We start from the raw sequence: 27,124 nt of genomic DNA, 5'->3' as shown, positions 1-27,124 counted from the left end.
GACTAGGATAAGTATTTTAGTCCATTCAAAGCACGGGACGCTTGCCTTCCTCCAGCAAAGGGGAGCGCAAGCTACTGTCATAGATAGACTGTTTTTTTTTCTTTCTTTTTTAATAAAGCAACATTTGTAATGATGGTCTACATCTTATCAAACTTCACACATGCTACAGTCTATATGCAGAGTAGTTTTTGTCGACCTTTCCGCAGGGTTGTCCAAACACAATAAGAATCAAGAGAATAGGTCTCTCTTCTGTTGATTTCTCCTGTTGTGTTCCGGAAACCCTGCGGAGAAGTCGAGGTTGGACTTTTTCGATATCAATCGTTGTTCACTTACGTGTTGCTAATTACGGAAATTAACATCACTAACGTGCTCTTAAGTCAACGCTAGACTCGACTTTGCAGAAGGCCCTACATATTTACAATTTTGTCTTTCCTATTCCTCAGCTTTCGCAAAAATTGCAGAGCGTAACAACGCAACGAAAAAAATTTTATAAAGTCAATTATAATTACTATACTTAGAATTTGCGTTCTGTTTACACAAACTGTTACGGAATTCAAGATACCTGTGGTACTGGAGACTAGCAGGAAGTTCGATTCCTGCTAGAGCTTAAGTGATTCGGATCACACGTTAAACTCTAGGTCCACGTCTCACATAGCCTCGCTGCTGAACGGAACTCTAAACTCAAATCCATTCCTATAAAAATTACATTTAATATTTCTAAGTTACTGAAAGCGAAATTATTATGTACAATAGCATTATTTATAAAATAATCAAAGTAAAGCAAAGTGCTATTTTAATGTAGAAAATGTAGAGGAGAGGGTGCAAATGTGGAAACATGAGGGTAATGTAGAAACGTAACGTATGTTGACTGCAGAGAACTTTATCCTAGCGGCGATTGCCGTAAACAATCGCCGTCGTCCCTATTCGTCACGGCACAACGCTATGAAGCAGTCGGCCAGTGTAGTTAATGATGGTGCGTCGATTGTTGTTTACACATTTTCGTGAAGTTTTTGGAGGTAAGTACGTACTATTATTAAGTCTAAAGTATCGTAGATGTAGTGTAATACATGTCAGAGTATTGTGAAAGGGGATTATTGGGAAGGTATTGGTGGCTTTCAATCAATCACAAGCAAACGTGTTTTTAACTTAACTCGTACAATCCAATTTGACTACAGTGCTGGTAACTTGGAAACATGTGGATGAGGGAAATGTGGAAACGTTTCCACATTTCCCTCGCCCTAAAGCCCATTGCATTGTTTTAAGACCATTGCATTGTTATTTTAGTTAATAATTTATTGAAGATAACATACATTTGAATCATACAAGTATATGTTAGATACTTTTTATTCGTGGCCTAACTGAGGGGTAAGGCTTAGAGGTAAACCAAATGGAAACTGACAAAGAGGCGGAAAAAAGGTGAATAATTGTCTCCACGATTTTTATTACAGGGTTCCAGCGAACCGAGTACCTCTTCAGAGGATCCCAGCGTACCGAGCACCTCTTCAGAGGATTCCAACGTTCCGAGCACCTCTTTAAAAGTTTGTTTGTTACCATATGAAATCATGAAAATACCCCCTTTGAAGAGGAAGACTTCGAATAGAGGTCGTAAGCCGAGTTCTCGCGCTGTTTGCATAACGTCTCCGTACAAAAAACAACTCGAAGAATCCTTATCTAAGAGTACGACTAGAACTAAACAGAAGCCGCCTGCAGCCGGTAAGAAAACTAGAAAAATGCCCAAAATGTCTCCTCCAATTAGAAAAAAAAATACATTCTATCTTCCAGTTGGAGTAGAAGAGCCCACCGAAAAAAACGCCCAGTGCATATTTTATGGGAATCTATTTTCGAAAGGTATGTGGTGTGAACTATGGATTCAATGTCAATTATGTGAGAAATGAAGTCACTATGAGTGTGCCGATGTGGAAACAGACCTTTATATTTGTGATTTCTGCAAATAATCTTACCTACATAACTCTTTTGTCTGCTGACAACAAAACCTTGAATCGAAATTTGTTTACTTTGTAACTTTTAGCTTCTTAACTTTGTAATCATTTAAAATCTTTTGTTGTCTTTGTTTCATCTACAGATTAAAAACATACTATGATCCAACAACTTTATGTGTTTACACATTGATTTACTGTAATTTTAGGGTGTTTCCACATTACCCTCAGTTTTAAAAAAATCGAAATATGCTAGTACATGCGCTAAATATTTTATTTTTATTTTTTACGTACATGTTTTTGGACTTGCGAATTATGGTCCCATATTTCTAACATTATAAGGCATTTTGAGGCAATTTTCCAGGTTAAATTAACGATGCACTGCTTTTTTACAAATTAAATATAAACTGGGTTTCCACATTTGTACCCTCTCCTCTACTTCAAAAGTATAGACTGCAAACAATAAATAAAACAGTGTTTAAACACTTTTATAACAGATTTTACAGAGAAAATGGGTCAAAAACGGTTTTGAAAAACTGAATCTATCTAAAAACCGTTAATTCTCAAAGTAGTGTTCTAATAGTGAGTATTTGAAACACTTCTTTTTCTCAGGCGTTTTGAAAACGAAGTTATGACATATTTTGCAACACTACTAGGACATAGTTAGAAATCAGTGTGATAACTATATTTTGGCTTGTACAGTATGTCTAAAAATTCAGTGACCAAAGTTCGGGAAATAATTCCTTACATTAAAAGAAACAAAAAAAATCTAATAAACATAGCCCGAGAAACGTCCCCTTTTAGGGTTTTATAAAACGCTAAAAATGTGAAATATCACGTTTTAATAAAACTGCTTGCGGGGTGTGAAAACTATGGGTACTATTGCAAGCGGTTCAAGGAATTACACGGGTAGGTTAGTTTAGGTTTGTTCACATTAGTTTAGTGTAGAGTAGGCTGTGTTTCATTTACTATGATATAAGTAATCGCTGCGATGTTAAAAGAATTTAGCCCATAATTTATTTTGGCATGACGATAATAGATAGATATAAATGGACATGTATGTGTGTATGTATGTATGTATGTGTGTGTGTGCGCGTGTGCGTGTGTGGGTGTTGTCTGGGTGTGTGTTCCAGCATATCTCTGAAATGTTTGGAGTAATTTTAACCAAACTTGGTAAACAATTACTTACAGTCTGGAAAAGTATGCAGTACGCGTAAAACTCCCAGACACACCTACGGGAGAGTGGAAAGGGGGTAACATTTAAAAATCATCGAAAATGATTGACAATGGTGTCAAATTCATAGTTTGTGTGGTCATAGAGATGAATCGTAACACTGCCGATGTTCTTTAATTTCAACTCACATTAGTGACTGGGGAGTGAAATGGTTAAATAAAAATAACGGCAAACGACCGATACTAGAGTCGGAACAACATTTTCCAGTTTAGTTAATTCCTGGCACTCCCGATGCTGTTTACATCGAACGTTCTACAGTGCGAAGATCGAAAATTACTGACAGGTATACAGTACAATTTTGTTCTTTGTCTACTGTTCTTTATTTTAGTGATTTAGACTTAGAGCAAAGGTATTTTTAAAGTTTTATTATGTCTTTTGTATAATAAAACATAGTTTTATATTCTGAAAATATTTTCTAGCGTTTGCACTTTTTTGAAAAGTCTTTTTGGGAGTTATCCGCGGTGCCCTTGTCAGCCAATTCCGCGGATAACCGTGCATATATATAAACACATACAGATTAAATTGCGATTTTCTTCAGTCGGTTACTACAACGACGAGAAACAGAGGAATTTGACCACCGAAAGAATATAAAGTTTACAACAATCTCACCAGATGTCATATGTTTACAGTAATGCTCTAAAAATCGTACAATGTTGTGCCATCTATAGCATGAAACGGAAATTATTTGTAACTTGCACATCGTACCTTTCCATTTTCGTCCATATTTGATTTTCATCCTTAAAAATCAATCACAAATATCCTCAGTGGCGTATTTACGATTTTGTTTCGCGGGAAGCTTTGCTAGCTTTCGGGAGGGCTTTCCCTGAAAATGTGAAAATTCAAGATATTTCATATACTTTACTATAGTAAGTAAAATTTCTGGGGGGGACTTAAGGCCGGAAGCCCCCCTAAATATCCTATATCCAGTGTTCTAAAACTCGCGTCTGTGCTCAGCAGGGTCCTCTGCTAGAGTTGAAAAGAAGACGAAAATACAATTAATCGAGTCGCTAGCAATATCTTTGTAGGAATTTCATAGTTGATATTTCTCTTCATGGATAATATGTTTATTTGAATATATATATATATATATATATATATATATATATATATATATATATATATATATATATATATATATATATATATATGAAGTAGACATTCTGTGTCCCATGCATAAGTTCAGAATCCACCATTTTGGAAAATGGCCGATTGACGTCCGTCAAAGTTCGCAGACATGAACTTTAACGCTCCTTATGCCCCTTTTAATTATCCGATTCTCATAAGTGATACATCGTTGGAAAACGCATAGAACACAGATTCAAACGACATATAACTTGTGTTGATACTGCCTAAAGTTTAGAAGAAGAAGAAGAAAACTGAAAAATTAGGGAAAAATAGGTTGTTTTTTAATTCTTAGACAGCTGGCACCATTTACACTTACCGTACGCCGACAAAAAAATCCAGAATTTAACTTAGATATTTCTGTAAAACAGGCAACAATCATGCTGGTCGGAGTTGTACAAAGTAAGAGAAAAATCAGAAATCAAATATTGCCAATGAAGCACATTTATTATAAGCCTTATGGAGCCCTCTCCTCTTCCCGTACTGTTCTCCACTACCACTACGCTACTGAAACTAACTTGTCCATATATAATTCAATTTCGACTATAAATGTTGTAGCGTCATATATGAGGAAATATTTAATGTAGAACGTATCGTTATACGTATAAATCTGGGTATAAATCTGGGATCTACGATTAACGTATAAATCTGGGAAAGGAGTGCCCCTTAACAGATCTATTGAACAGAAAGAGACTGTTGATCTCTCAAAATGTGTTATTTGTGAAAAAGACATTCAAGGAAAAGTTCCAACTACATCTGAAGGTGAGCGCAAAGGAATTTTGGAGACAAGTGCCATACGATATGATGCTGTTGGAAAACGATTGAAGACTCTCAAAGAAAATCAATCTTTTGTGTACCATTCAAATAATGAATGTTACAAGATATATACAGTGAAGAAAGCTCTTGTCTGAAGAAACTAATGAAGATGGTGAAGAATTAGAAAATGGAAGCTTCATGAACAGAGAACGCCCCTTGCGGCAATCGAAAGTAACTGCAAGTGAAGTGGATGTAGATAGTCGAACTTGTGTTGTTTGTAACTATGTGAGACATTCTGGTGTGAGACAAAAGTACAGAATTTGTGAAAGTGATAGGGCGACGCGATTTTAAATGCTACTACCCACTTTCAAGATAAGGTGTTTACACGTGTTTGTGATTTACAAGATCCCGCTGCTGTGTTTGGTGCCGACGTATATTATCACAAATTGTGTCTTGAGGAATACTTTGCTAAATATGAACGTCAATGTCGTGAGAATGTGCCTAAGGTGGACGATATTAAAGTTTCAGCTTTCCAGAGAATGAATGACATGATTTCGCCCTTGCTTGAAAGTGGTTGGAATTTACACTAAGCAAAACAAAAGGTATGAGAAACGATACTGCTAACGAAATTGTAATATGCAACAAAGGAGTTATGATATTTTTATTGTGACAATATGGAGGAGCTATTAGATTTTCTAAACCCAAAGAAAGAAGAGTCTTTGATGGTGTTTTCATCTACAATTAGTGCAGAAGAAATTGCAGACAAAGTAAGAGCATACGATGTTATTAAAGAAGCAGCACAACTCCTTAAATCAGCTTTAAGAGATGTTGATTTCGGTTTGACAGAAAATGTTGTGATGCTTCGCAACTTAATACAGCAAGGAGAAGTACAAAGATACCAAGTGTTGTTCAAAGTATTTTTGTTGATTTATTTAGTATGAAACGATCAGAAATGTTTCCAAATAACAAAGATATTGAGGAGGAATGTGAAGAAGAAGGTGAATCACAGAACTTTTCTGAAAAGGTGACGGGGAAAGGGCTGAAAGCAATGTCATTATTTCAAATTCTTTACTACAATATTCACAGAGGCCAGAAGAAAACTCCTCTTCATCTAATGAATGCTCATGAGATATATGCAAATGCAAATGAAAAAATGCAAAAGCAAGCTACTTATTATATCTTTCAACAAGCTAGGCTTATCTGTAAGCTACAATGATCTTATGAGAAATCGACAAACGTTAGTTAAATATGCCATTAGCTCAAGCAATTGTAGTTTGCCATTACCTACTAATCTAACAGGACATTTGCTTACTCTAAGCGCTTTCGATAATTTTGATTAATTATTAATAAAATAGGAATAAATAATAAAATTTATTTGGAATTTATTCCTATTATTCTTTTTGATTAATCGGGGAATTTTCTATTCCGCAGTCTTTGACCCCCATATCAATATACCGCGATGTTAGATTCCCGATGTTGTCATCACTGAAGTCTCCGAAACCATTACTCCACTTGTGATAGTTGTTGCAAGATTATTCGAATTTATATTCTCTGACCGTTCAGATCCTCCAGATGGCTGGAAATTATAATTACTTGAGTAATAGGGATTTTAGTATCATGGCGGTGGTGGACCATACCTGGGAAAGTTCCATGTCGTCTTCTGAATGCATTTTTAAAATTCCATTCTCTTCTACTATTTACATTTGATATTGGTGACGCAGTATTATTTCCCAAATCTGGTAACGACTGTCGTTGTTTCGATTTGGACTCCAGAGTCAATTTTCATCTTTCTACCTAAGTTTGGCTGTGTTCTCTGGAACTGCCTACGGGAAGAATTCCTAAAATCCATAATATTAGAGATATTTGTATCATTGTATTCTTGAATTTCCATTATTCTCAACGTCAGGTCATCTAAATTTTTATTCGGAGTGCTTCTTAATATTTTTGCCTCGTAACTGGGAACACTATTCAGCAACAAGTCTATCAATTCTCTTTCATGTGGGTTGCTACAAATTCTTTGATAAGTTTCGATAAGATTCCAAACAAAATCCGATAATATTGAATACTTATTTCGGTCTTACCGCATTAATTGCAGTTGTCGCTTTTGGGTTCTCTCGAAACGTTCTGACAAATATTGCTTCTGAAAATATCTAACGAAATCTTCAAAAGTTTTCATCTTATGCTGAATGCTTCTGAACCAGGCTCCAGCTGTTTTAATTAAACACCTTGAAACTAACACCAGTTTTTCGGCATCACTAAGTTTGAATAAGGTTAAAGTTTGCGTAAATTCATGTAGGAATGCTCTGGCAGCTCCATTGTATTGCGCATTAAACTTTGTAAAATCCCGTAAATCGGCACGCCTAAGTAGATTTCCAGACTCCATCACTAAAGTTGTTACTTTTGTAACATCTAAATTTCCTTTTGCAGATTCTCCTTCTCTACTATTAGTTATTACTTCTCTCGATACATCAGAATTCTTTGAAATTCCTTCAGTGTTAACATTCTCTTTTAACACCGAGTCACTAGGCCAACGCATACGTATTTCCGTCGCAGAAGTCGAAAGAGCTGGCTGCAATGCAGGTTGAATATTCGTATTATTTCCAGTCGACATTCCAAATGTAGTGTTCACCACAGATTCTCTATCTTGTTTTCCTTCTCCATTTCCACACAAATTCAATTTCTGGAAACCTTTCTCTAAGGTCTTTACTCGTCGATCAACTTCTCCTTCCCATTTTAAAAGTTTAAAACTGGTATGATCCAATTGGTCACGTTGCTGTATTTGTTCGGATTCCATTATGGAAAGTCAGTGATCGAATTCTTCCTGTTTTTGGACTGTCATTTCCACTTTAGTTTCAACTTCTTCAAATCTTGATTCTCTTTCCTGTTCTCTTTTCTTCATTTCTTGCATTTCGTTCTCCATTTGTGTGAATTTATTATCTATCCTTTCCTGTAGATCTTTTGTAAAATCAATCCTGTCTTTTCTATCTTCTTGCAAATTCGCATCTAAATAGTAAGATAATTTGATAAAAGTAATATCTATACTAGCTTCCACCGTAGCTCTAAATTCCTCTCGCAAACACGAACAGTGATTGTACATGTGTCCCATTGTTTCCTTTGAGGCTACACTTGCAGTTTCGTCTGTCTTCTTCTTAGAACTTTCGTCAGGTATTTCACGTTCCTCTCTCTCTAATCTATTTCTTCCATGGCTTTCTCCTTTCTTCTTCTTTTTAATTGAGTTCATTTCTTCATCACTTTTAGTAACTTGATTTCTATCTTTATCCGAATGGCGACTGTATCGTGAACTATTTCCTCTTTTACGTACTTCTTCTCTCATGTGACTTCTATGTCTTTTCTTTCTTATTCTTGTAGCTTCTTCCCTAGGACTAGCTTCATTTTCTTCAATGTTCTTTCTCTCCTTTTCACTATCACTCTTATTGGGATTATTTGATTTCCTCTTTCGTTCATCATGCTTATGTTTATTCTTACTTCTGGGTTTTGTTATCATTTCTTCCTTCCCAATTTCGTCACTCATATTGTTCTTACTAGAAGGACATAATCTTTTGACACTTCTTCTCTCTCAGTTACGCTTAACGTTTTTACTGTGTCAACTTCTTTCTCCTTTCGCCTGCATGCATCGCAAATCCACACAACTGATGGATTACTCATTTCTTCATATTTTTGTTCATTAATTCCAAGACATATAAAATGATACCATTTTTCACAGCGGTTCATTGTATTATTTTGTTTTTGTGTGCGACGTCCTTATTGTCCCTTTCATTACACCAGACACACACTATAGTACCGGTATCTCTACTTGAACTAACAATTGATATCTTCTAATAATAGCTCGGAAGAGCCTCAACTTCCTCCCTTTTCAAATCTGCCATTTCTTATATTTTTTTCAATATTCACGGAGTTTTCTTCATGTTACCCTCACATTTCCTTTTTCTTTCAACGTGATAATCACCATCCAATCCTGATCACTTGGATCGCCATTTTCACTCTAATGCTCAATTTATATAATGGCTGCGCTTAACCGTTTTACTGTAATAGTTAATTTTAATCCTGGCTATACAATATTTACATTGACAGGAAAGATTTGATGAAAAAGTAAATTGCAAACCGAAAATCCTAGTGTTTAATTGATTAGAATTCTATAAATAACATTGTATTGTCGTAGCAGGTATGTTGTGCGTCGACGCATGAAGATGTTATCAAGTACCCATCAATCCTCTGCAATACAACAACAAATAACAATTCGAAGTAATTATAACTACGTTAAAATTTTGTCATAGACTAAGCAATACCATGAAAATGCTCTTATGTATTTCCATAAAGTAAGCCACATCGGAATCGCTACCCAAACATGTAATGGTTTGGTAAATCAATCAGAATAAAACCAAGATTCAAGAGGTAATGTGAGGGGTAACATCAGAATAAGTTTTATATGATCAAAATGCTACGTAATAAAATAGAACCATTGACATAACATTATACCGTATATCTGAACATTAGTTTTTAAAAAATAATCTTAATAGCCTTAAATTTTAAATAATGTCACTTATACACTTTATTTCGTTATTATTATATTTATAATTTATGTAATGAGACTTTATATTTTAACAACAATAATATAGAAGCAGTGTATCATATCACAAGTAGCATATGCATGTTCATATAAATATCTAATTATGTATTTAATCAGATTAACGTATTATTCTAGTTGCTTAATATAATAACCCACATTTAGTATTGTATGTTATTTTAATATTTCTTTTCTTTTTAGTTTAGACTGTAAGTACATTTACATCGCGTCCTCCCGAGGTAAATACCATATGTAACTATGAGGCGAATACCATCATTAATACATATATCTAGCATATTCTCCATTATTTTAAAATTTATTTATAATTAACTCTCTTCTTTAAACACACGCACACACACACACACACACACATACATATATATATATATATATATATATATATATATATATATATATATATATATATATATATATAATATATATATATATATATATATATATATATATATATATATATATATATATATATATATATATATATATATATATAGCATTAGCTTTAAATACTTACTCTTCTCATTTCTTTATATATTAGCAACTCTGTTCTTCCTTAGTTTAAATAAACTTCTGCCACATTGCTTGAAATTCTTGTTGAAGACGGCGTATGTACTATAATGTATTTGTGATTATTTTACGATAATATTTGGTGCATTTTATATAATTTGTTTTCAATAAAATTCTAATACCTTCTAAACAGTATAAATAAAAAAGCATCACTACCTGACATCCAAAATTGTGTAAGTCAATCCAAATCGTAGTTTGTAAATTTAGGCCATTTAGCAATACTGTATCATATTTCTGAATTTTCGTTGAGATTGTTTAAAATCCCAAAATATAACAGTTTGGTTGAAATTGATTAAGAAACATAAAATTTTGAAAGGTGCCAAATCCATGATTTTGAATTTGGCAGACTGAGATATGGGAAGAGAAAAGTCTTCCCCAAACGAACTCTTATTTAACAATTCATGATTGTTTTACTTTCTTTCCGTTCACAAAATTCACACTTAATTCTCTATTTTACCTGATATTGTTTTCTGTAGTATTTAAAATCACATTAAGTGGCGACGAATTTGTTTTATTTTATAGTTTCCTTCAAAAATCATAACACTTGTTAATCTCTACTTTTTACACTCTGTTTATATTTTATCGAATCGAATGTATTATTGTTTCCTATGTTTATACCATATCGCGCAGACCAGAATACTTGTCAGTATTTTCTCAACGACATAATGCGCTAGGTACAGATCAATAAAAGCGACGCATTACAATGAAAATAAAAACCTGCATTCTTTAACGTGTACAAGATAGTATGAAATGGTTATTAAAATAAATCTCAGTTTTGCTTTGAACTCAGGTCATGCATTCTTATATTTAAAAATTATTTACGAAATAATTATCAAACCAGAACTTTCAACCTTACCTGTAAGCCCCAACTCCGGATTCTGTTTTTGGGCTTTTAATAATCCTTGTATAAAGTTCTGAGTCTCACTCGGTTTCTCCATTTGTCTGGTTTTATCCATCAAGGCCTGTTAACATTCATATTGGGATAGAAAAAATATTATTAGCTGCAGGACTTGATTGCGTGCATTTATTTTTTTTTAAAAAAAAGGGGGAGGAGCTAACATAAAATTATATTCTACATAACAAACTATAGATCAATGTTTGAACATTCTTTGGACATTTTTAGAAACAACTTTTAGTCATTCCTTACCATGTCCAAAAATATTCTTAAATATTCTATCCGTCAACAAGAACTTTCTAGTATGATTTTTAATAGTGGTTAGGAGAAAATGTAATTAAACTTCTAATGTGCCCAATGCATGTACGAATAGAAACAGCTTTTGAACGGTATTAGGACATTTTACACATCATCATTTAAACGTTCACAAGTTGTTTCAGTCCGTGTATTCATTGAACACAGACTCGATAGATCTCTCGTTTCGTGTCGTGCGAGACTTCTCGTCTTGATCTCGCTGTCTTGTAAAACAAAACCATCAAGATCCGATTTTCTTGTTTTATTTCTTATGCATTTAATGTTACATTTAAATACGAAAATCCCGCTGTGTAAATTAAAAATGGAGTTGTGTTATGCCAGTCAAGCTATACTGTATTTCATAAGCTCTTGGTAAAATAAAAATTTAAAAAACTGGTTTATTCTTCTACTACACAGAGAAAAGAATGAAGTGTGAGCCATCTATTCTATTTATATATTAAAACGCTAGGTTTATACGTTTGTCTCCAAAGAAAAGTTTACATATTGGTGTCCAATCCTTTCGACAATGAGATCTGGAAAACCACATCCGCTAGAAAAGTGCCGTTTTCACGGTCGATTTCAAATTTTGTGTAGGTTGTCCAGTTCTAATTGAATATTTAAAAACATGTCTGTTATTTCTTTATTACATTTTTAGAGGTACACTGGAATTGCTGGAATTTTTTTAAAAAGTAAAGCGTAATATCCTACAAGTTATATATTTTTACACTACAAAATGGTATACGGGAATAGTATAACTCTCAGGTGTTCGTTTCATGCCCAAATGATAATGAAAATCGAAAGATATCCATTTCTTCAGTCTAAGATGAATCTTTATTGTTTGGGGTGTTTTGCCCAATGAACACCATATATCACTAACATTATCATTAACTGTGTGCGTGTAATGTAATTGCTTATTACATATCGCATGCAAGAAGAAAGAAAACGCTGATCATACATGAATTAGAAACTCCAACCGGAAATAGGCTAAAATCTTGGAAACCTTCTGAGATATTGAAAAAATAATCGAAAAAACTTGCCTTTATGGTGCCCCTTGCCGACTTTTTATCAAGATATTTTTATTTGTGTCTGAAAAGGGCATCTACAGATGTTGTGAGGAATGACAAGGAGATCCATGCTCACGATGCGCTGTGCAAAGAGCGCAGGTTCAGCTAGTTTTTAACTAATTTGCAAAACACGACTGTACTTCACCCGTATCTAGAAGGGATCTCATAGACGACGTAACAGGAATAGTTCACCGTTTCGTTAAGAATTTCAAATTAAGAAATATTTACCATGTTATAGGCATCTACTACACAAAATACATATAACTCATACGAAATACAAAACACAAAACTACGTCATTAATAAAACAATACGACATAAGAACCATAAAAACAAGTATACAGAATACAAGAGAGTAACGGAATTTTAAAATAGAGTAAAGATAACATTTCAAACTTCAATGTACTAACTTAAAATATAAGTACTGTAATGTTCTTTCTGATTTTCCGAAATCAAACACTTTTATCATTCACATTTTAAAAGATTTAAGGTGTTTTCTTTGGTCCGTTGTTTACGAGAAGTAGCTTTAGTCAATCATTTACGAGAAGTGCTAAACTCCTCTGAAACCTTTTGATTCCATTCTTGCAGTAATACTGTCTAGGGCATACACTATATTGCTATTCATCACCGTTCACCCCTCAAAAAACGTTTCGGGTCGTCTGTACACGCCATACAACCTATAAAAGGCGTTGCTGGTTGAGAATACACTCATATCAGCTACAGTAGTCAATATGGACAGACGTCGTGAACTTAGTGAGGAAGAAAGAGTGATGATCACTGGAGCCCACAGGTTTTGACATTCGACCCGTAAGATTTCCGACAAATTTCAGATACCCTAGTCGACAATTAATGATGTTATCGTGAAGTGGAAATGATAGGAGATCATGACATGCTGGTCCAGACCCATTAATGTGAAAATATTAACAGATCGTGACCGTCCTTGAAACGTGTGGTGAAGTCAAACCAGAAAGCATCATTAGAAATTGTGACAAGGAGCTTCGATCGGCTTCCAATAGTGCTGTAATTGATCGTACAGTTCACCGGGAGATCGCTGAACTTGGTTTCCGTGGTCGAGCTGCAGTTCACAAGCCATATATCACAACCCACAATGCGACCGGTCGTTTATAGTGGTGCATCAGACTCTCTTGCCGCTGATTATGCCCATTAAAACTTAATCAGCAATCAGTTCTTCAGAATCCTCACGTATTTAAGAAAGAATTTAAAAATAATTGATCACAGTTGGATCACATATACAATGAATAGATAAAATAAAACAGGTACTTACTTTAATCTCGTGCCAAAAATGTTCTCCAAGTTCACGAGCAGCATTGTATCCTGTAATTCCAGGAGCAATATGTCGCAGGAAGGGAAGCACATGTAGTATGAAAGCCGATCTCTTTTTCAAACGAATATTTCTCTTTTGTAACTCGAAATGTTTCAACAATGATGGATCGTCATACTTATACCTTGATCCTCCAATTATACGCCACATTATGTTCACCAACGCTGGATGGAAAACTCTTTTCATGGGAACTCCTGAAGCGCCGAGTTGTTTCGATTTTTCTTTCAAATGCGAAAACAAGTACAAAGCTTCTTCAATAATTATTTGCTCCACTGTGTTACCCACGAATCCAATTTCTTTGAGAATCCTTGCACACAAGCTCTTTCTTTGGTACCATGCATCACCGCTTTTAAACATTATGCCTAAAAATAAAAATAAATTGATCATACTCTTATTACAACACCAATTTAACACATAACATATAGCTCACAGATGACGAGAAGAACCCTAAAACAGGGGTAGCGGGGAAAGGTCAACGACACGGACAAGTCCATTTTCGGTTTTTGAGGTGTGGTCTATACTTAGATGTCGTCTGCTACTCCGGGTAAAGTTATATGTGTGCTATTCCGTGGTGTCATTTGAAACCCCCGTGCGAAAAGTGGGCCAGCCCATACCTACGTCACACTACTTCTGCTAAAGTTCTTCTCGTCATCTGTGAGCTTTTTTTGTACAGAAGGAGTCGGAAACGGCTCTATGTGAATGGACAAGACAACACAATCTAAATTTAAATGTAAATTTTGTTCTAAACATTCTCTTCATCTTGACCGATACGTTTGTCTAACTTGCGATGAGGAACATGTATTACAGCGTATCGAGTTGATAGAAAAATGCATCAGTGAGCCATGTACTCTGTGGAAACTTAATGTAGCGTATCCGCACTGGGTGGGAGCTATGGAATGTAAATTGAAGGAGCTAACTGTATTCCTTTTGTTGGTATTTACTGTGATATTAACATCAAGAAATGTGTCGTTGGACGTTCGTAAACGATTTATTAAGACCATGATATGGAGCGTGGCGCTTTACGGATCAAAGACGTGAACATTGAGAAAAGCTTAAATATCCAAACTGGAAGCGTTTGAAATGTGGTGTTGGCGCAGAATGCTGCGCATATCATGGACGAAAAGGAAAAGGAATGAAGACGGTACTAAAGGAAGGTAATGAAGGACGACAGATCATAACGATAATAAGAAAAAGAAGAAACAGCATGCTTGGCCATCTTGTTCGGCACTCTGATTGGATCACCGTACTGATGGAGGGAAAGGCAGAAGGAAAGCCAGGAAGAGAAAGACCAAGTATAGAATATTTAGATGCATTTACGAAGGACCTTATCAAATTATAAAACAGCTCTCCCTAGGAAGAGAGACATTTTAACATTTCCATGTTGCCCACCAACTTATGGTTGAAGTGAACAAGAAGGAGACTGTGATATTAACAATATATATGTATCCTCAGTAATAATAATACTAGACACTCGATTGTAATAATGGTTCAAGACACTGATCCAGGGAGGCGCTATAACTCTAACTACAAAATAAGTTAAGCGATGAAGGCCGCAGTGATTTTTTTGCTTTTTTATGGAACCGCTAATAATTTAATAAATAAAAAGTGTATTATTACTGGACTTTTAACGCAAAACTCTTCGAAGCGTGCACGTTGGCCTCTTCTAATGAGGAAATGTCACCAAGATCGAACCAACGGCCTCCTAAGGAAGTAACGAAACACACTACACATGTACGTTTCATGAGACTTACCCCGTCTGTTAAGGAAAATAACTGTATGTGCCATGAGATCTACGCGGCACTCAAAGTGTTAAAAGTACAGTAATTAAGGAAAGTGTTGTTACCTTAATTAATACCCCGAAACTCATCACGATGAGGTATGGTGTTCTTCAGTGAACACAGTATCCGGGGCAAGGGGAAGGATAAAGAGGTTTGGAAGGAAGGCAGGAGCGTGAAATCTGTGTGTTAGGTATATCATCCCAGGAGTTCCCTGGTGTGAGTGAAGAAAACCAGGAAAACCTCACTCAGGATGGCTGGCCTGGAAAACCAAGTGTCCCCACTGGGAGTCAAACTCACGATAGTTTGTTCCAAACACAGGAGCGTTAGCGACTACGCTACACGGGGCCATAATTATTTTCTCAACAAAATACCAATCTTTAGTTTTGAAGTACTAGAGAAACTTAAGACTACTTAATGGAGTTAGAACTACTGCAAGCGAATTGTAGTGTACTCGTTTCTCTCTCTCTTTCTTTTTTCTTTCTTTCTTTCTTTCTGTCTTTCTCTCTCTCTTTCTCTCTTTCTCTCTTTCTCTCTCTCTCTTTCTCTCTCTCTTTCTCTCTCTTTCTCTGTCTTTCTCTCTCTCTCTTTCTCTCGCTCTCGCTCTCTCTCTCTCTCTCTCACTCACTCACTCAATGCTATAATAGGTATAATCAGTGTTCGAACTTCGAAGTGGAAAAAGAAGCAGAGGTGGTATGTTTTATTACGATTTTGACTGGACATGCTAGCTATCTAAATGTTGAAATGCACTGAGGGTATGTTGCCTAAAGGACTGCATTTATATTTACACAATAAACGAAGACCATCGGAGAGCTTCTCTGTAGTTACGGATGGCGGGACATGGAGAGACTTTGATCCCCGCAACTTCGTAAAATAATTTAAAAAAAAAAAAATATCCCCTTATGTTGTATTACAGAGAATTATAGACAAAAATGCTCAAAAACCGAATGAGGATATTGACAGTTTCCTGCGGGAAAACACCCGGACCCTCCACTCGACTGAGGGGTATTCCAAATCCCCAGAAGGTCCGCCACCTACAGCAAACAACCCATAAATCCGCCCATGCTCAAAACACGGCATTAAGGCAAGAAGACACATACAACAATTCAACGTGGCACATCAAAATATAAACTAAATGTACTTCTTTAAAGACACCTAATTTAATACAAAAGGCAGGGAAAAGATAATAAAAATGCCGGTGTTGTCAACTTAGAGGTTATTTTTACATAGGAAATATTTTTTTTTACATGCAAAGCTATTCGTCAATTTCTGTGTATAAAATGGATTTATTAAAAGTATTTAATATGTCTACTTTCCAGTGACGGTATACCTTCATCACTGAAATACCAGAGGCGGTATGCTTTCATCAGTGAGAAACCAAAGGTGGTATTGCATACCACCGCATACCGTCTCACTTCGACCACTGTATACCATAGTGAATAATGCCAATCTGAAACCTCACACTCCCCTTAATCTTATCTTAAAATCACATCTGTAAATTTTTTTGCTCTATCTACAAGGTATCAGGAGAATATGAGGAAGGTGGAGATGCAATCGCTTAAGTCAAGAGACATCTAACGTGATTTTCTAAACCAACACTTACTTCCGTTTCCTTTATGAATAAATTCGTGCGTAGGTGCCATGTTGCGTCCTTGTGCTTTCTTGTTCATCATGACTTCCTCCACGGCCTGCCTTCCACTCACTAGAGAATGCATAGCACCTATTTGTTTTCCCGCCAAAACTGGACCATAATCCTTTACTGCCTGTTTTATACCTTCAACGTAAGAGCCATTTCTCAGAGAATAGAACAGAACCATTAGAAAATTGCCGAGAAAAGGCAGACGTCCTGGTGCTGAAAATAAATGAATTTACTCTGATTCTAAATCTATGTTACATAATTTGAATATATTCATATAACTGGCTACCATAATGATGAAAGAAAATTCAACTTACCTGACTTTCGTGTATACAGTGTTGTCATTCAGCCAGTTCGCCCGAACAGGATGTTAAATTTTTGCAATCGGTTCTTAAAACTCCTTAATTTTTCATGAATTACTATTTTTGAGAATCTAGTGATTTCTTTTCTTGTTCAACTTTAGGAGAGACAATTAAGATGTATCGAATTTAAAATATGACGTAATTTACACAAAAAAACAACTGCTTTATGCCAAAACAATCGTCTATATTAGGAACCAGCAAATTTGATTACTTTCAAAGTTTGATTTCTTTTTTTAGTTGTAACAAGCAAATCCCTAGCAAGGTGCTGTAGGTTGAATAGTTAACTATCGAATGAGAAACACGATACATCATAGAGAGTACCTACCAAACAGACAGATTTTTTTTGTAGTATTACCTTTTAATTATCTCAGACTTTAATTCTCTATAACACAATAGACCTATGTCAGGAGAATATGAGGAAGGTGGAGATGCAATCGCTTAAGTCAAGAGACATCTAACGTGATTTTCTAAACTAACACTTACTTCCGTTTCCTTTATGAATAAATTCGTGCGTAGGTGCCATGTTTCTTGTCAGTAATACCGTACGTGACGGACGTGTATATATTGAGCTCCAGAAATCAGTCAGGTGTGAAATATGGGTATTGGTGTGGAATGCTGGAGAGCAAGAATAGGCCTATTTCAAGGTATCGCTCGTGGGCAGTGTTGCAAACTAGAAACCGGTCCGTGCGATGACGCTGCGTTTGGTGTGACAATAAGTGTAACTACGGTAGTAGCGATTCTCCTAATTATTAGCGACCTTGAGACAAACCCTGGGCCTTATTCAACGGACGACTTATTCAAGAAATTAGAAGAAATGGATAAGAAAATTACGGGACTGTATGACGTGGTAGGAGATTTCAAGAAGCAGATGGATAATGTAGTGGAGGAAGTAACTAACTTACGGAAGGACAATGAAATGCTAAGGCAGGAGATCGCAATAAATAGGGAAACTATCGACAAACTGGAAAATCACTCGAGACGAAACAACATTATATTCCGTAATATACGACGAGAACCCAATGAAACGTGGGAAGAATCTGAAAACTTAGTGAGAGCATTCTGCAAGGAACAATTGGGAATCGATCTTAGTTCGCATGATATTGAAAGGATACATCGTCTAGGGAAGGGTCAAAATTCTCCAATCATTGCTAAACTTTCTTCGTATAAGACCAAAACAATAACTCTAAAAAAATGCATTTCGTGCAAAAGGTTCTCCTGTTGTTATAACGGAAGATTTTTCAAGAGCCGTTCGAGAGACTCGAAGAGAACTTAACATGTTTTTAAAGGAGGAGAAATCTCGTGGAAAGAACGTTAGGCTTCGGTTTGATAAACTCTATATAGACAACAAACCTTACACACTAGATGAATTAAAGGCTGCGAAGAGTGAAGTGTGTGTGAATAACAGTGAAGTGCGTCTGAATAATAGTGAAATGTCTGTGAATACCGCAGTAAGTGTGTGGAGTCCAAAAGAGGGTCAGAATCCGGAGATGGCAACAGTGGCAAAGGAATGTCATTCCGAAGCACAGGTGAGTGAACCAGTTACCCCCCACAATCAACCCTCTAGTTCTCATCCTTCAAGAAAAACAAGAGCATCAACTGTGTCTCGGGAAAGGGGAAAGGGGCGACCTTGACAGAAGGATGACTCAGTTTGCTGCATTATTAATCCCCCCAGCAAATCTGATAACAAAAGCAGTGCTCAAAATAAACAAAATAAACCATTTTATGTATATTATCAAAACGCAAACGGACTGCGAAGCAAACAATTTGAATTCTATACAAATGTATTAGCGAACAATTACGATTTAATTATAATAACTGAGAGTTAGCTTTGTGATGGTATACACAACGCGGAATTGTTTGATTCAAGATATACTGTATTTCGCCAAGATAGGAATCTTGAACTGACTGGGAGGGCTAAAGGAGGGGGAGTTGTTGTAGCTGGGCTGCACGTGCACTCTGTTTATAATGTTGTTTCATATGATAGGAGATTTGAATGTGTAATAGCAAAGGTAGCAATAAGGTCATCAAACGTATATGTATGTGCTGTTTATATACCACCGGATTCAAACATGGCTGTTTACGAAAACTTTTTTCAATTCATTGAGGGCAACATTTCTGTGGGAAGTACTGTTTTGTGTATTGGAGATTTTAATATTCCAGAAATAACAGGAGTGGCATTTTCTTTTGAGCATTCAACTGGTACTTGTAAAAGTTTGTATAATTTCATGAGCTTGTTTGGTCTAAGTACATATAACAATGTTGGAAACGAAAATGATCGTACATTAGATTTACTAATATCTAACATAGAAGGAGTGGAAGTTTAAAGAGCGAAAATGTTATTGGTGTCCGAAGATCGCCATCATCCAGCACTGGTAATCTTATGGTCATAAAAACGACCACCAAAAATGAAATCCCAAAATAACTTCCAGGGTTACAACTTTAGAAGGGCTAACTTCTTAAAAATGTATAATGATTTATCAAATGTGAATTGGGACTGTCTTAAGCTTTCAAATGATGTTGATGTTGTAGTAGATAAATTTTATGAAATACTTCATAACGTTTTAGGTGCAAGTGTTCCTCCTAAGAAACTCACTATCCATAATTATCCGTGCTGGTTTACGGCTAGTATCATTAAAAAACTTAAAGCAAAATCATACCATCACGAAAAGTGGAAAAGTGGAAAGGGAAATATTTCATTTCACAGAGAGGAGTTTCGCAAAATGCGCAGGGAAATAAAACTAGAAATATCCCAAGCTCTTAGAACGTTCATATTAGAAACGGAAAATAAAATAGGCACGGACCTTTGTTATTTCTGGAACTACATTAAAAGTAAAACTAAACATATTTCAACCGGGTTTCTTACCTTTAATGGTCAGGAATTAAAAAACAACAACGATATTGCTAATGCGTTTGCTAATTATTTTCGGTCAGTATACTCAGATGTCGGTGCTAAATATAATATACAACATTACGTTCCTGACAAATCTGTATATGATACATTAGATCTGTTAGTACTCAATGAAATAAAAATGGAAGAGTAGAAGAAGCGATAAGAAAATTGAAACCAAAAACGTCTTGTAGTTCAGATGGCATACCATCTTATATACTAAAAGGTTGTATGGACATTCTTAAATATCCCATACATATTATAGCGAATATCTCAGTAAAGACAAGAATTTTTCCAGAAAAGTGGAAAGAAACCATAATCTGTCCGATACCGAAGGCCAACGGAACTAGAGATATAGATAAATTTAGACCCATATCAGTATTGTCACCATTTTCAAAGGTATTTGAACAGATTATTTATCAACGTGTTCTAAATCATGTGAAACCCGTGCTATCGACCTATCAACACGGCTTTGTACGAGATAGATCAACATCCACGAACCTGGCCATCATTACTAACTACATCTCAACGGAGATAGATAAAGGTAATCAGGTGGATGTAATCTATACTGACTTTTCTAAAGCCTTCGACCTAGTGAATCATGACATTTTACTAGCCAAACTAAACTCTTTCCATTTTTCTCAAGAGTACAAACAGTTAATATCTTCCTACTTAAGTAACCGTAGGCAATCAGTTGTTTATAAAGGGTGCATCTCTGAAAAGTTCAATGCTTTATCAGGAGTTCCCCAGGGCTCAAATCTCGGACCGCTTTTGTTTCTCTTAGCAGTGAATTATTTGCCGACTAGAATTAAACATGCTAACTGTCTTCTATTTGCAGACGACCTCAAAATATATATTAAGGTAGATTCAATTGATGATTGCGAGAAAGTACAACAAGACTTAACTAACATTATGGAATGGTGTAATAAAAATGAATTTAAAATGAATGTAAATAAATGTAACTTCCTACGTTTTACATGCAAGATTAGTTTTGTAGACTATACTTATTCGATTGATGGGACAAAATTAAGCTCTCCCAAGTATATCAAAGATCTTGGAATTTTCTTTGATCAAAATTTAACATTTAAGCAGCATATGGAAACAGTAACGAGCGAGGCTTATAGAAACCTTGGTTTTATCATGAGGCTAGGTAAAGAGTTTCGTAATGATTTAACTTTAATGAAATTGTACTTCACTTACGTTCGGTCAAAGTTAGAATATGCTACTGTTGTGTGGACACCAAATATGCAAAAATATTGTGATATGATTGAGGGAATACAGAAAAAATTCCTAAGACTTCTAACGTACAGGAAAACTGGGCTTTACCCGAAATATGAATCTTACAGAGAGTTCCTGGAAAATTATCAACTACCCACTTTATACGAAAGAAGAAGATATAATGATCTAACATTTTTATATAAATTAACACATGATAAGATTGACTCTATTGAGCTGCGTTCGTTGCTTTGTTTTCAAGTCCCATCAACCAGAACGAGGATAGGAAAGACATCTATGTTTTATCAAAAAAAGGCAAGAAAAAATATCCTTCCGAAATCTCCTATATGAAGGATAAGCACTCTCCACAATGAGGTCGAAAAAGACTTCAATATTGATATATTTAGCATGTCGGAAAGTGTGTACAAAAGAACAATTAAACAGGCATGTTTTGAAAACGGGATATAAGGAGCTCATATGCTAAAGACAATATGAATGTTTTTTTTTTTAATTGTCTATTTTGTAATGTGTATTTCTTTTAATTATGTGTATATCTCATTGTTTTGTATTAATATGTATTTCGTTGTCAAAGACAACACAATAATTGGGCCTAGAGCCTGTTGTGTTGTGCTTGAACTAAAATAAAATAAAAATAAAAATAAAAATAAAATAAATCGAAATGTAATTGTGCCGATGCGGACATGCAGTATATTTCTGTAGCATGTGTTTAGTTTCGTGTCAGAAACGGAAATTTTGAATTGTGCTGATGAAAAGCGATACGAAATGGGACTCCTAATGTATTCCTTTTTCAGAATAATAATAATAATAATAATAATAATAATAATAATAATAATAATAATAATAGTAATAATATAGAAATGCATAATAATATAATCATACATTAATGGTATACATACTAATCAACTTACTATATTATTCATAGAGCCAGTTAGTAAATAATTTGAGAGACATGCTGTTTATATACCATGGTACACTTCTGTTCACAAAAATTTTGACTGCTTTCCAGAGAATAAGTCAGAAAAAATGACCCTAGGCCTTACGAGTTCATTTTAGGTCTTTATCGTTTTCCCTATATTTTTGCCATAGTCAAGGGTGGAAACTGAACGATAGTATTGCAATAATGCATATGAAAATTTCGTTGTAGATTAACAAAATAACTACAATACAGGAAATTGCGGAGATTTTAAGTCGCAAATTTGATACATTATTTATATTTTTAATCTAGAACGATTTAAGATCCATCGGAAGTTGGGTAAACATCATGGTCCTTATGCAGAGTCGTTTTGAAGCGCGATTAGTCACAGCGATTTGAAGCGCGAAGCACAGTCAAGCGGAGCTCCGCGCTCCGTCTTCCGCCCTCCGCACTACGCGTGTGTGCTTACACAGTCATCCGTAGCTACGCGCTACGCGTCACGTGATTATATACAGGAGTCTTCTCAGTCAGTGTTGCGAGTCAACATGAAAAGATCGAAACTACAATAGTGGCATCTTAATATTTCTGTAAGAAGAGAAAACGAACACAGAAAAATAATTGTCTCAAGATTCATCCCCTAGTTTCTCAAAGAAGTCTGAAGGGAGCTTTTGTGTCTGTATATATAGAATTGCAAGAAGACGAGAAGAAGTATTTCAATAATTTCCGTACGTCAATTCAGTCGTTCGATGACCTAATTGAAAAAATTCCATCGAAATTATAAAAAATGTAGTTTAAATAGGATCCATATGCACGCTCTTAAAATACAGCACTTAAAAAATGTTATGATACTGTTTTTTAACAAATGAAAATAAGAATGTTTGTACATTTGATTAGAACTTCACATCCAATCACTTTTCATCCAATCAACTATTTAATAATAGAGATAAATTATTTGCCTCAATTTATCTTTTTTCATTGTCCATACCTTCATTTTTACAAAAAGATCTTTTACATATCTCGTTCCATGCCTGTTTACGAATGTCACGCTTTTTGTATTCCTCACAAGAGGGATCCCATTAACATGGTGTTAATTTAACCTCCGTGATAATTGAAACTGAAACTGAAATTTGAAATTTGTTGAAAGAAAGACGAAAAATTACAATAGTCACATACTGTTAACATTGGTACATTAGAGGCACCACAGGTACAGTTCCAATTAAGCAAAACGAAGACATTATAGCTAAATTAATAATAACATTAAAAAATATGAAAATAGTATCATAGAACAGTATAAAATATTATTTAGCAAATCACTATCAAAAATAAGATCTGGATCAATTTTTATTTTACTTTTGCTACCATGCAGGTTTCTTTTTAAATTTTAAAGAGAAGTGGCTGCTCCGCGCGCGGAGTTCCGCTTGACTGTGTAAGCACCCATTTGCTCAATGACCCATCTGCCTCGCGGAGAGCGGAACGAGGATAGGGCCACGCGGAGGCCTCCGCGTGACTATTTATGCACCCATAAGAATCAATAGAACAATCTTGCCGCGCGGAGCTCCGCGTGACTGTGTAACTGGCCTAAAGAGTTCAACTAACATAAGTGTCCTGCAGTAGTCAGTATTTTAGTATGACGCTAATCATACGTCGAAACGACTCTGCATAAGGCGGCATAACTACAAACAGATTACAATGATTAGCCACCTGCTTTACACGATTTGTTAAATGGAGTCCCTGGACTTTATGTTAGATAAACACCGTGAATGTATGTGTTCTCAGAGTTCTCTCGTTTCTTCCCAAGTTGTTTATTCCATCATTATTATCCATCTCATTGACTTCACTGTCTCGTTTTAGTCTTTTTGCATAATCGTGAGACGTTAAACTAAACTAAAATATCTCATCTATTTTTAAATTAGACCCAAAAAACTATTTTAAGCTGGATTTCATAACAATTAAACCTTTTGCCAGTAAGAAAATTTCAGTTTTTTAAAATGAAAGAATAATGCTGATGTTTCATTATGTGAAAATAACCCTTTCGCATTTTAAATTAATAGTACGCGATGACTAAAACAAAAATAGGATTCTCTTAAAAGCATTCCTAGGGATTTACACGAGACAAGATTTGTGGCTGTCTCGTCTCCAAAAAGGTGCTGTAAAAGTGATGTCTCGACTCGAAAATGTATATTTCTCTATTGGAAGAGCCATGTCTCGACTCGAATTTTGTGAGAAAAATCCTGTCTCGACTCGTCTCGTGCGCATCCCTAAGCATCCCTTCTTAGAATTTCAGAAACATATATTTATGTACAGTATATTGATGTCGCTTATACTTAAGGGGCCTTATCGCTGCGAAATTAAAATACCGCTAATTTTACAGTAATTCCGTGATATCTTTAAATAGATAAAAGATAATCGAAATGTGGAACAAGAGCGCCCTAGACAATATTATTTTGCATGAGGTACCGTTATCACGAGTCACCTAGTAGCTTTCCGTTTGCAGCCATTTAGAAACGGGAAAATAAATACCGGGTTTCTAAATGGCTCGAAATCGAAAGTAGATAAGTGAATGGTGATAACGGTATCTCAGGTAAAATAATATTGTCTAGGGATTTCTTGTACCACTTTTTGATTATCTTTTATCTATTTGAAGATATCACAGAATTGCTGTAAAATTAGTGGTATTTTAATTTCGCAGTGATAAGACCTCTTAATAATGATCCCCTTGGACCGATAAAAGCAAATAACAAAATTTGCACCTTTGCTTCTCGTTTCTTTTTTTTCTGAAGTAGACCAATGTTAAGTCCACAATTGCGTTCATATTTAACTTAACAGTTAGCTTTCTTTGTTTCATTGTCTTAGACTAATGCATCTACATCATATTTTCTTTATATTGCAAGAGTTAATTTAACATTTCAACATTCTTGGAAGAGTTCTTTAACATTTATTTTCTGTCATGAGATGTTCTGACAACATAAAAAATGAAATGAATTGTAAGCTTTAGGGCTGACGTCCCATAATTAAGCCAGCTAGGCTAAAGGAAACGGTGATGGTAAGAAATTAGTGAAATGGTAGAATGAAGAAACGGGAGGAATTCACAAATATATGGTGTAAACCGTTGAAAATATCTTTACAAAAACGCAAATTGTACACCTCACTCACAGTCTTTCTACATGAACTTACAAGGAAGTGAAGTCCTCAGTGGTAAAAGAGTCTCATGATAAACTCACATATCTAAGAAAATGATAAAACTCACATATCTACGATTTTTTAAAGTAAAACTATGTTTAACCCTTTTAAGATTTAACCTGTGGTATATTTTTATACCATGGCACAGTATCGTCTTCGACCGCTTATTTAAGCCAGATATTTAAGCCAGTATTTTTATTAGTCAAGTCAAGAATGGACCAAAGAACACCTTAGATGCATTTTGGAACCGGATGTTCGACTTGGGGCCACCAAGTGAGGCCGGAGGGGAGTTACTTTTGTTTCTTCTTAAGGCAAATTTCAAAAAAAATTTCACGCCTTTAGTTTTCGAGATATCAGATTGAAACATTGCATACGGATTGTGTGTACCTTTGGGTATTTCTCAACTTTTGGGGGTGATTCCTACGTGAAATGGGGCCGGGGCCGAGGGGCGCAAGTGTTCCGAGTGGGTGATTTTTTCAGAAAAATTCCAGTTTTTCCAGTTCAGTTGTATGATACGGTTCAGTTGGTGATTACTTGACATTCCTTTGCTTGAGATGTGCAAGACATTTATTATTATCCCGCAAATGTATTATGTTAATTTCGAGTTGATAACTGTAATAGTACACTGAGAAAAAAATTGTAGGTGGCTTACTTAAAAAGACAGATTACATGCGTAGTTCCTGTAGTTTTTGAACTTAACCTACAGCAGACGTATAACTGAAAACGCAGGTTTTATAATACTTTCTGTATAAGTGTTCCATCTATACGTACTTTCCGTATGAAACAATGTAGGCGGTCAGGATCTCACATACAAATGGACGTATATAACATATAGCTGACGAAGGTAACATAAGTATATGCATGTGATATACGGGAAACTGTTAGATGTCAGACATCCTGCAAGGGCATGATGTAACATCTAAGGGCAGTGTCTATGTAGCATACGGATAACGTATGCTCCGTACCGATTTCTATAGTAAGCAAGAGGATACCGTATATTTGTACAATATACCGCTGTCCTGAGAACGGATTTTTCTCTGCGTATAAGCCAACCAAAACAAAAAAGTTGTATTCGGATGTCTCTCTTTCGGTGTGTCTGTCCGTCCGTTCATGCTGATGTAGTGTGTTCACTCGCCGAGAGCCCGTACTGTTCAACATATCCACACCTTACTTCGCATGACATATAATAATAATAATAATAATAATAATAATAATAATAATAATAATAATAATAATAATAATAATAATAATAATAATAAGTACTGAACGAAATCTACGGACGCAGTAAGTACAATGACCACATAAACACGGTGCTACCCAAAA

At 35.3% G+C, this 27,124-nt stretch overlaps 1 protein-coding gene across 2 annotated transcripts in view; it reads right to left on the bottom strand.

Annotated features, from left to right (window-relative positions):
• LOC145662451 (methyl farnesoate epoxidase-like) overlaps positions 1 to 27,124 on the bottom strand; it is a 72,748-nt gene that overhangs the window by 21,689 nt on the left and 23,935 nt on the right. For both annotated transcript variants that reach the window (XM_081728039.1, XM_081728040.1), the window contains exons 3-5: positions 17,191 to 17,439; positions 13,756 to 14,174; positions 11,076 to 11,181 (exon numbers count right to left, since the gene is read on the bottom strand). In XM_081728039.1, coding sequence (XP_081584165.1) covers positions 11,076 to 11,181; positions 13,756 to 14,174; positions 17,191 to 17,439 — 774 coding nt within the window. The remainder of the gene's footprint in view (positions 1 to 11,075; positions 11,182 to 13,755; positions 14,175 to 17,190; positions 17,440 to 27,124) is intronic.

The sequence above is a fragment of the Thermobia domestica genome, chromosome 10 (genome assembly GCF_964235325.1).
Source record: "Thermobia domestica chromosome 10, izTheDome1.hap1.1, whole genome shotgun sequence".
NCBI lineage: Eukaryota > Metazoa > Arthropoda > Insecta > Zygentoma > Lepismatidae > Thermobia > Thermobia domestica.
This window is presented reverse-complemented; position numbering and strand designations above follow the sequence as displayed.